Here is a 12500-nt window from a genome sequence, read left to right on the forward strand (position 1 = left end):
CAAAGCATATTCTCAAAAAAGAAATGAAACATGGATCAGCCGGAAGAGACAAGTGCCCGAGTGAACCTAACCAACGACAGGACCTTCTTCCTTCATCGCGGGTCCTTGTGCGTTCTTCAGCCGCCCAAACAACGAAGCAGCAGCAGAACTAGTGCTGCCAAAAGAGGGCAGCATCGTCCAGGACATCCACAATGGATGGGTGTTACGCGTTTTACGATTTTGCTTGAAACTCAAATATCGATACAAAGGGGGTTATCGGAGCCCAGGGAGAACCCATTCGACCAGATTGGTTGTATTTCACTTTGGGGATTACTTATAAGCCATTCAGGATGAGGGTAAAAGGCCATCGCTGGATTGGAGAGAGAGAGAGAGAGAGAGAGAGAGAGAGAGAGAGAAGCAGGCGGGGGTCTTTATTTTCTATCTTGGGTGAAAGGGCAATGGATTTTCCTGTTAACCTGTGTAGAGAGAGAGAGAGAGAGAGAGAGAGAGAGAGAAAAGAAGGGCCGGAGGTAGGTGGGGGGGGTGTTTATCTATGTTTCATCTGTAAAAATTAAACCTTTAAAACAAATGAGACCGCAACGTTAACGGAACCTGAAAACTCGAGACTTGCACTGAAAATGAAGATATAATAATAATAATAATAATAATAATAATAATAATAATAATAATAGCACTAGGCACGATCCCAAGATCCCTGAAAAGGAATCTAGAAAAACTAGAGGCTGAAGTAGCTCCGGGCCTCATGCAGAAGAGTGTGATCCTCGAAACGGCACACATAGTAAGAAAAGTGATGGACTCCTAAGGAGGCAGGATGCAACCCGGAACCCCACACTATAAATACCACCCAGTCGAATTGGAGGACTGTGATAGAGCAAAAAAAAAAAAAAAAAAAAAAAAAATAAATAATAATAATAATAAAATGGCAGAATTCAGCGAATTATTCATATATATTATCTTTTTTATTTTTCTTATTACTCGCTTTTTTGGCTCAGCGATACTTCGCAATAATTGGCCAATATTATGTTGGAGATAATACTGATAGTGGTATTTTATTTAGAACAGGATTTATTAATAAAAAAACTGGTATTATCAGTATACTGGTGCATGGAAAGGCGTTCCTCTGGTCCAGGTCAAGCAGGGGTCGTCGTCGGTGTTGGTATCATTCCATAAGAGAAGTCAATGTCAGGCCGGGGTCGTCTCTGGTATTCAGCTGGTATTAATGGTGGTGTAGCTCTGGCTTATCGCGGCGTTTCAACCTTCTCGTAGGTCATCTTCATGGCTGGTCAGCAGTAGAAGTGAAGAGATGGTGTCTGCTATAAGCCAGAGCTACACCAACATTAATACCAGCTGAATACCAGAGACGACCCCGGCCTGACATTGACCTCTCTTATGGAATGATACCAACACCGACGACGACCCCTGCTTGACCTGGACCAGAGCAACGCCTTTCCATACACCAGTATACTGATAATACCAGTTTTTTTTTTTATTAATAAATCCTGTTCTAAATAAAATACCACTTTCAGCATTATCCCCAATATGAATATTGACCAATTATTGTGAAGCATCACTGAGCCAGAAAAGCGAGTAATAAGAAAATATATAAGATTAATTCGTTGAATTCTGCCATTGCATTCAACAGAATTTGTTTAAAAGAGGATCTTCTCCCCAAAAAATAATAATAATAATATCGCATGGGAACGCAAGAAAATACGTAAAGTTTTTTTTACTACATCTTCTTCTGAATGATAAAAACAAATCAAATCCCTTGAACAGATTTGACTAGTTTATGATACGCGGGAAACTTATGGAAGAAAAGGTCTTTATTAATGAAAGCTTTCTAAGAAATTCCCTCTCAAAACGTCAGGCATTAAACTGCTTCTGTTACTGCTCATATATCCACGACCTTTCTTCTGTTTGGCGTTCCTCTGCATTCCTCAGTATTTCACCATTAAAGTATTACTTCACTTATATCATTCATTCTTCCACCGTCTTGATCTCGCTCTCTCAAATGGCCCGTTTTTCATCTGAAATATTTCGCTGCTTCGTCCTCTACGTGGGACGCTCAATGAGCTTCTGTCCCTTAGTGAGGGACTCTCATTTTCATAATATTTCTTTCAGTTCAGTCAGTATCTTTCCTCACCCACATTCACAATATATATATATATCTATATATATATATATATATATATATATATATATATATATATATATATATATATATATATATATATATACATATTGGTAGATAGATAGATAGATGATAGCTATATAAATAGCCAGATATACAGAACACAAATCTCCAGTGTGTTACTCAAATGTTCCTTGAATACATTTCATTTCATTGTGAATATTCCTAACGTCTAGATTCTTTATGTATTTTCGCTCTTTACCAGGTAAGATATTATATTTTCTTGGTATGTTTTCTCCTAAAACATCCTCTTTCGACATCGATACCTGTAAGCCTCAATTCTATAAAGTATCAAGAGTCAGCGCTTAAATGTTGAAATTAGTCACAAATTCTCTCTATCTCCCTCCTTTTCTCCCCCTCACCCTCCCCCGCCCCTTCTCCGTCAGCGTCTCTCTCTCTCTCTCTAAATCCCATTTATAGGAGAGAAGAGGCAATATAGCGGAGGCTCGCAAATAGGATTAATCGTGTGAAGTGTAAGATCTTCTAAAGTCACTGAATAGAGGAAATTGGATGCGAGAGGACGGGGAGGAGGCAAGCGGAGGAGGGAAAGGCAATGGGAGGACACAGTAATGAAAGAAAAGACACGAGGCAGAGAGAGAGAGAGAGAGAGAGAGAGAGAGAGAGAGATGGATATTTTACGGGAGAGCCTGTATGTAAGAGAGTCAGTTTTACTGTACGCCGGCTATATTCTTTTTTCATTTACTGCATTTGCATTAAATCTATAAAATCTTTGTTCAACGAAGTACCTGAAACTCAAAAAGCACCTTGGTATAAAAATACCACCCAGACGTTGTTACGTTATGCCGGACCCCAAGTTCGCGGACGGCATTTTGTCTCAAAATCTACTTCTTGAAGCCGTGGAGTGAGTGACTGCCAAGCATGACAAGAGTGTCCACACAAGTCTCTAAAACAATGAATGACGGACTCTCTAGGATTGTCTAGAGGTTTTTGAGGCCATTTGGGCGTGAAGATCAACCAACAACCACTGTACTCTTTAGCTTTTAGTTTTCTCTAAAAGAAAACTATTGAGTGGCTATTTGTCTGTCGGTTAGCCCTCAGATCTTAAAAGCTACAAAGGCCAGAGAGTTGCAAATTGTGATCATTCACCCTCCAGTCATCAAACATACCCGTGATTGTGCGTCTGGCACCGTTATAAATACCAACAACACAGGCCACCACGGGACCATGGCTGAGATTTTCATATAGCATTATACGCTGTACAGAAAACTCGATTGTGCGGAGGAAACGTCGGCGCACTTTTTACTTGTGATCATTGAGACTACCACAGATCCCGAGTTATACCACCGGAAGTGAAGGTTATGAAGATCGTATAATCTAGGAACTGAAGAGTCCAAGAGGTGTTTGCCGCCTTCGGGCAACTGAGAAGAGGCGATGACTTTTGGTCAGTGAAGCTCGATTCGACGACGAACTGGGAAGAAATACAAAAGATGTTCCGGGACAGACTGATGAGGCAGCTCCGACTCTACAAGCAAGGCATTCAGATACATCTGCGAACAGCTGAGCAATTAAAACAGAAAGCTGCGTATACACAAACCCACCACCACCACCACCGCCACCCCACTATGACTGCTGCAACTTTCAACTGCCTTGTGTTCTTTTGACTGGTGTTATGATGAAGGGTTTCAATTTGATATGTATCATGCTGTTGTAGGTCATGCTGGCAATAATTACTATGACAGACTGAAAACGATCTGATAAAAAGCTAGCACGTCATTGACAAAATCTATTATTCATCACCCAAGTATTGATCACCATAACCAGTATGTTTCTTGCAATGGTAAGCAACTCCAACGAAACAACAATACGCCCGATGGCAGCTGTTTCCAGTCTGAATGCCTTGGTCAAGGGACTCAAAGTCATCAAATTCAATATCATCTGGATGGACTTCATCAATGGCGAATCCAGGCCAAAAGATATGCACAGAATCGACCGAATTTGCAAATTCCTTCCACAGAATACGAAGCCAGTGGGGGGCAGACGCAACACAATGGCAATCTCCCTTCAAGCACTGGCACGCGTGATGGTCTACTTTCGTACCAAGTTTGACTTGAATCGATTCAGTCATGAAGGGGAAGTGGCGATGACAAGGTCAGTGACAGACACAATCGCGGACAGACACATATATGATAGAACTGTAATCCAACCGATTTCGTCAGTAGGAGACTAATAACAATATTCATGATATTAGCGGGTGTGATATGAAATAACATTAAAGCGCAGTCCAAGCAGTATAGGGAAAAAATGACCAAAGTAAAGGCCATCTTCATTGGCACAGCAGAAAAATGTGTGACTCACGACACTGCCAGTAATGAAGATCATTATGAGGAAAATGACCAAGACAGAGAAAAAGATTGTAATATATCAGTGATAGAGGCTGATTCTACTCAGTGTTCTGCGTGTAATTAAGGGGTGGATAAGTGAAAGGTCAAACTGTGATCACTCCCAGGGGTAGTACACAGGAAACTGCAAGTGAACGGACGGATACGTATATATAAACTGACGGGTAAGCAAAAACAATGAAGAGCTCGGTACAAAACGCGAAAGATAATTAAAGAAAATGACTCTACACAAAAAGAAAATTGATGTCTGATATAATTATCACAGTAACGTTTATACACTGGAAAAACCAGGATTACTAGTTCAACGCTTATACATAAATATATATATATATATATATATATATATATATATGTATATATATATATGTATAATATATATATATATATATATATATATATATATATATATATATGCACACATATATATATATATATTATATATATTCATATATATATATATATATATATATATATATACTATATATATATATATATATATATATATATATGCTATACATACATGTGTGTATGTGTGTCTGTCATACACGCACACACACACACACACATATATACATATATATATATATATATATATATATATATATATTGTAACAAATATAATCTGCTCTCGTCCCTTAATATAGGGATCGGATTCCATTCTATTAGGGAGTAGGGACCTAGGGCATATGGTATGTAGAGTTTGGTGGTAGGAATCTGATCAAAGAAAAATGTTAGATTAGTCATGGGGGAAGGAGAGAAGGCATGCTAGTATTTGCTTAAGATACCCTTGTCCCAAGAACTACGTATACTCCTGTGAGCTTCTTTCTGCTGTGGTCTTAATTGTTTTTTAGTAATGTAGGCAATCCTTTCTTAACCTTTTGCTCCATCCGGTGCCCCGAAGGATAACAACCGTTCAAAAGATGGAAAGCAAGTTCGATCCCAGCAGTTCACCCTCAGCTCTTGTCCAAGCATCACCTTTGCTCCTACACTCAACCTCTGGGTTGTAGTCTTCGTTCTGGCATGTGCTTTGAGGTCACAAGCGACCTGGGCTTCGAGTCACCCCTAAGTTGTTAATGGAAGGCATACTGAATTCAGATCAACTGCAGTTGTGCACCTCTAATATTGGATTGCCAGGTAAATCTGAAATTAGTAATTAAGCTCACATGAATTAAGTCTATTGATGAATTAATCCTTTGCTCAGTGACAGAGTAAATCATCCCTCCAATATGATAACTCCTTACAGGTGAGAGAATCTTTTATGTATGAATTCTTACATGGGTACTCTATTTCCAGAGACATGTTATCTTGTCCCTCATGTTCTGCCACCTATCACTCCCGTGAGAAGTTACCTTAGAATTGAGAGTCACAACAAGCAGAAAGCAAAAGCTGCGAGGCTCCACATTCCATTACCATTGTGTAAATGTTCTATTGCACTTTTGAAACCATTTAACTGTAAATTTGTTTAAAATACTCGGTGCACTTATTTTGCTGGGTTGCATACCAGCCAAGATTTATTCTACTTAATTTGTTAATTGTAAACTTTGGTGTTAGATACATGTTGCACTTAAGTTGCTGAGTTGCATACCAGCATGGATTCATTTCACCTCTTTGAACTGTGTGAAATAAAGTAATATAAATATAAACTACTGGCTTTCTGCCGACCTTTCCTTTGTTTTAAATGTAATCGGGAAGTAAGTTCTATCTTGTGGCACATTTGCTGACATTTGTTTCTGGGTAAGTGGCCCATAAAGCAAACTCAAATTTAATATTCACTTCATCTAGCCAAACCCACCAAAGATGTAACAATATTATATATATATATATATATATATATATATATATATTATATATATATAATATATATATATATATATATATAATGTTGCGTACTAGACATAAGTGAGAACCTTGCATAAGGTAAACCAAAACTAAATCCTCCAAGACCAAAGTGGAAAAACTTCACCTACCTGAAATGAGGCGGCGGATGCGCATGCGCCACGCAAGGGATGGTGAATGGCTTTCCCTCCACGACCTCCAGCATCCTTGGGCCCTCTTGGTCAATCCTTGGCGGGGAGTCAGCACTGGGCGTCGCTGAAACGGAAGGGACAGTGTTTACCTTACACCTTCATAAGAAAACGTACTGTGTAGTCATATATTTTTTCCTTCCTTGTAACAGATATCATTCGGTGAAGAACTTGAACACTTTCTCTCCATTACCTCAATAAATTCCATGTTCGTCTCTAAATACGAAGTCTACAAGTGTTGGTGCCTTTCTCTCTCTCTCTCTCTCGTCTCTCACACACACACACACACACACACTATATATATATATATCATATTATATATATATCATATATATATATATATATATATATATATATATATATATATATATATATATATATATTCGCCACTATAATACTGGAAAAGTCTATGTGGAACACCACCTTCAAAAATGACTGTTTCTGCTAGAGTGTATAAATGTATGTAGATGCATACATACCCACATTCCGGCATATATAGTACTATATATATATATATATATATATATATATATATATATATATATATATATATATATATATATATATATATAGAACGTAATAAATCCATAAAAAATATTATTTTCCTTCGTGGCATATATATATATATATATATATATATATATATATATATATATATACATATATATATATATATATATATACAATGCTTGTTTTCTGCTTGCTTGAATGATAAATGCATGCAGATGCATCATATACCTAAAGGGGGGAGGGGGGGGGGGACATTCCTACACACACATACACACACACACACACATAAACATATACATATATATATATATATATAATATATATATAATATATATATAGATATATATATATATATATATATATTGTGGGAATGTAGGAGTGGATACATCTACATTCTAGCAAGCAGAAACACCTGGTATTTTCCATATATTTTAGTGGAGAATACGTTAATCACCCAAGACCAAAACGAAATTACCTCTCTCTCTCTGTCTCTCTGTCTCTCTCTGTCTTTCTCTCTCTTCTTTTCTCTCTGTCTGTCTGTCTCTCTCTCTCTCTCTCTCTTTTTTTTTTTTTTGTAGGGTGGTAATAACTTCTTCAAAGCCTTTTGGATTATTGCCTTTTTCATCTTTCTATTATGAACATATTAACCTTCTTGACGCTATATATTTATGTTATTTTCTTGTTTTATCTTCTTATTTAGAAATTAAAGCTATAGATCTTGCGTTAATTACAGAGCAAATTTGAGAAGACTAACGTGGGGCTCTGCGCCGACGGCAGTAGCAAATGATCGGAAAAATTCAAAACCGTGGTCTACGTTCGTCGAGCCTTCTCTGTTTCGAAACTCGAAAGAAGTGTCTTCTGGGCTACGTTCAGCGGTGGTTACGTTCAGTGGGAGAATGCTCGATGAACGTTGACCTTTTGAATTTTTCCGGGGATTTGCAACGTCCAAAACTGAACGGTGCCGTCGACACTACATTACAAAGGCATTTGGTGGTGTGAATATAGAAAAGGGAAACCCAAGCACACCTTTATGTAATAGTAATAATAAGGTTTACCTGTCAGTTCACCTGTCACTACATCGAAACTGACGTTAAAACTTAAGTGTGGACGACAGTTTGTTGGCTTAGTCAATCCACCTACCAGAACGGATGAACTGATGGAATTACCGAAAGTTCTTTCGACCGACTGACAGGTGATCGCACGTGTGGACGGGTAAGCAACGAGCCAACGATTTTATGACAGTTCGCTGCCGGATTTCACCTGGGAAGGATCGCAGCCGCTCGGACCAATATATGAACAAACTATGTATAGGCCTAATTCATTTCACTGTTAAGCGATGAGGCGCTATTTGTATACCGTTGCGAGTCCAAATTTTATGGTAAAAAATAAAAGAGAAACCATTTCCATGTGATAGACAGTTTGGTATAGGCCTAGGACAATTTACTGCCTTCTCATAAAAGGCGTTAGTAGTGAAAGTAAGCTTCACGGTCCATTTCATAAATAACTGAACCAACCCCGTGTCTAATTTAACCTTATTCATTAATATTGCATGGGAAAAGACATCTCTCTTTCATTCATAGGCAATATTTAGGCCATAGTCTGTTACGCCTTTTTGCTTCTATCCTATTTATTTTTAGGTAAATTGCCACAGCAGCTGGCTCATGTAGTCCAAAAATCGTTATCAGCCAGCGGAAAGGAGTTTCCATCGATGATATCTGGTGTTGTGGACGAAGGCTGGGCGAGCACTGACTGACTGAGGGCGATGACCTCGAGTTGACTGTCCGACTGATAGTTCACTCTTCGCTGCATCCAGGCGGTCATCCTTTTTACTGGAGTTCATCATGATTATGATTATTATTATTATTAACACTATTACTATCATTATTATTACATGAAGATTTGTTTGCTTTTTCCTTTCTGTATATTTGCATCACCTAAATGCCCTCGTGTTAAGCCCTCTCTATTTTAGCTCCACAAAATTGACCGAGGTGTGCGTAGAGCAGTCGACATCATGAACAAAGCTTTGTTTGTCTGTCAGTGAAAAATAAAAAAAAAAAAAAAAAAAAAAAAAAAAAAAAAAAAGAAAAAAAAAAAGCGAACGTCTTAGCTTTTTGCTAAAAGCAGTGCAAAGAATCGGCCGACCTCCAGATTACAAACAGATGTGTCTTTCTTGGGGAAATAATAATAATAATGTCTGATTTTGTTTTTAGAACATACACAGCAGAAAGCTTTCGATGGCCCGCACTGTTGTCCTTGTCAATCTGACTAGAATGATAAAAAGTTGATTACAGAAAAACTTCGTATTTGACTTAATGTTTACGAATAGGATAAGGTTGTTATTTGAAGATGGGTATAACTTGAAGAGCCAACTACCCATCTTCAAACAACAACCTTATCCTATTTGTAAATATAAATAAAAACAAAGTTTTTTTATGTAGTCAACATTTTGTAATTCTAGTCAAACAGTACAAGGAGAACCGTGCAGGTCATCGAATGCTTTCTGCTATGTATATTAAAAAAAAAAGAAAAAAAAAACAATATCAAAGAAGCATAACCACTGTGGATTTACTTTCCTATTTTATTGACTCATGTGACTTTGAGTTTTCTTTAAATAATAATAATAATGGTTGGAAGTATAGGTTTCCTGAGAGCTGGACGGGTGGTTTTCGAGCTCGGCTGCCAATCCGGTGGTCCGAAGTTCGATTCCCTGCTCTGCCAACGCGGAATCAGAGGAATTTATTTCTGGTGATAGAAATTCATTTCTCGATATAGTGTGGTTCGGATCCCACAATAAACTGTAGGTCCCGTTGCTAGGTAACCAATTGGTTCCTGGCCACGAAAAAATATCTAATCCTTTGGGCCAGCCCTAGGAGAGCTGTTAATCAGCTCAGTGGTCTGGTTAAACTAAGATATACTTAACTTTAACCGAGAGAATAATGTGCAGCCACTGGCTTTCTACGATAGAGAGCATTATTCTCTACCTGATAGTACCAAGCAATGATTTTCTCTATGTTGTCAATATAAAGGCAAAATCACTTGATAATACTAATCAGTCTTAGGATTCCTCCTTTCGACTTGCAGGGTAGTATACAGATTTCGGTGTTCAGGAATATTGCCTTGTTTTTCTCCTTCCAAGTAAATTTCACGACGGCGCTTTTCATGTTTCTCATTTAATATGGCGATCAGGATCAGATGTTTTGTATTGCATTTCATTCAATGCGGCGTCTTGACTGCGTTTCAGTCATGTTTCTTCTGTATTATGGTGTGTTTTTGTATTTCTGTAAGAGGGAAGACCATCTATAATAATTCCATGTGGGTCTTCTCGTCCATTTTCCGGCAATTAAACCAGTCACCACGGTGAAGTTTCAGTTCATTAAATAAATAATCATTTCTCTTCCTCAACCAAAGTTCAATCCAGGTTCTCCTTTTTCACTGGTTTTTCCCCTTTCCGCTGCAAGGGCGCAGTCTATAGCGTCATCACTGAGCGGAGTGGTCACTTCCTCACTCTACCAGGTTTCGGGAAACTGAAGTGAATCCGTCCGTCTATGGGGCAGAGCACAAACCGGAGTCGGAACGGAACCTGATCCACCGGTCGTATCGTCGTCTAAGGGGCCCATTAGCGTGCACTACACATGCTGAAACCCAGCGCTGCTGTCTCCCCTATCCTATCCTCCCGATCACCCCCAATCCAGGGTGGACAAACAGGTTCAGTGGAGGAAGGTGGATTTCTCCCTTACCCTCCCGTTCCCCTACCCACCCCGCCTCTACCCGGAGCATGCAAACCGGTTTGCAGGGTGTGGGGGCTGTCATGTCTCCCCTACTGTTACACGGGGGAGGATTATATTCATTGTAATTGCATGTCCTACCGGAACTCTCATAAAAGCATACATTCGCAAAATAAAATACCTTAGGTAAAAAAGTCACTCTTTAGTGACACTGAATAAAACGTTTATTATTAAAGAGGGGGGGAGAGGAATGTTGTTCTAATACTGACATCAATGCTAACAAAAAATCTGGAAGCAAAATCAGCAACAACGGCAATGAGAACTACAATGACAGTTATACTAGTGACGGCAACAATGCGCATGACCTCTGACATCATAAACTTGAAAAGCGCGCGGAGCAATAAAAAGACAAAACACACACACACACAAACAAAAAAAGCGACAGGTAATAATCGACGCTAACAAAGGCATCAATAACTGTGAAAATTCTGGCTACGATGAATACTATTATGATTCAAGCAATTCAAACTATAAATGCCCTCCGCTGACACCATTATTTGTTCATTTTTCCTTTTTCTTTGCGTTTAGAATCGAGCCAAATTTAGGACGTACTGAAGGTGGCGTTTTTCTCATTATGAAGAAAAACACTCGCGCGCAAACACACACACACAAACACACACGTCCAACACAAACTTCTATGAAATACTCTACTTCCTGCTTTCTATTATTAAACAATTCAACTGCATCGTAGGCCAACACTCTTAATGACATGAAGGGGGGCTAAAATGATAACACGAAGCAGAGCTGCCAGTGAAACCTTAAACATATGACGGTGAAGACGTGGAAATATTGCGTGATATAAACTTGAGAGAGAAGACAAGAACACTGAGGGAGAATAAAATACGTAAAAAAAGAAGAAAGCATTGAGTAAAAGATAGGTGACTATTCAGCTCTGGAAAGCTATTCGGATACTAACTACATTTCTTTGTGGAGTTCACCCCAGCCTTTTTCTGACCAGTATTTGGATTACAATGCCTTTCCCGCCATAAAGTAAGTTTCAGTTAGAACAAATACTAACTACCGACAATACGGGATTATCCCTAAATGAAGAGATTGATCCCAAAACTTTAATCTTTCCAAGACGCTTTTTAAAACCTCGGCCATTTTCGGCAGTGACAGATGTGCAATAATAAAAACCTACTTTCCATTGAGTTGCCTGATCATCCATCACTCGCTCGTTCGGTGGAAGAGACGGACAACATTGCCCCACCGCCAGAAAACTCCCTCCTCAAAGACTCGTTCTCCACAACTGCACAAAAAGTATCCCTCATCAAAAATTAATCTTTTTTTCTTCATTACAAAGCAACAATTATATTTAGCGCTTCTAGTTGAACGTGCTATCATTTTTTCAGAGATTTTATGATGAATGTGAATAACTAGCAGGTGAAACAAAGGCTTCCACTGCGCAGCAGCTATCAATCAATGCGTTTCTGTTCGAAATTTCCCCAGTTTCTTTTGAAGATATTTTCAATATTCTGTCAGTACACTCTCTTCTTATGAAAAATCTTACGCAATACTTCTCGTAAGTGGAATCATACTGACATTTTCGTGAGACCTGTTCTTTTTTAACACTGAAAAATAATGACACTATTCTTTATTAGTAAAAGTCATCTCATATTTTACAGTGAGC

At 38.5% G+C, this 12500-nt stretch overlaps 1 protein-coding gene across 1 annotated transcript in view; it reads right to left on the reverse strand.

The window, feature by feature from the left end:
- LOC135222604 (cell adhesion molecule Dscam1-like) overlaps positions 1–12500 on the reverse strand; it is a 677404-nt gene that overhangs the window by 163780 nt on the left and 501124 nt on the right. The window contains 1 exon segment of the mRNA XM_064260698.1: positions 6519–6642. Coding sequence (XP_064116768.1) covers positions 6519–6642 — 124 coding nt within the window.

This window comes from Macrobrachium nipponense, chromosome 8 (assembly GCF_015104395.2).
Source record: "Macrobrachium nipponense isolate FS-2020 chromosome 8, ASM1510439v2, whole genome shotgun sequence".
Classification (NCBI taxonomy): Eukaryota; Metazoa; Arthropoda; class Malacostraca; order Decapoda; family Palaemonidae; genus Macrobrachium; species Macrobrachium nipponense.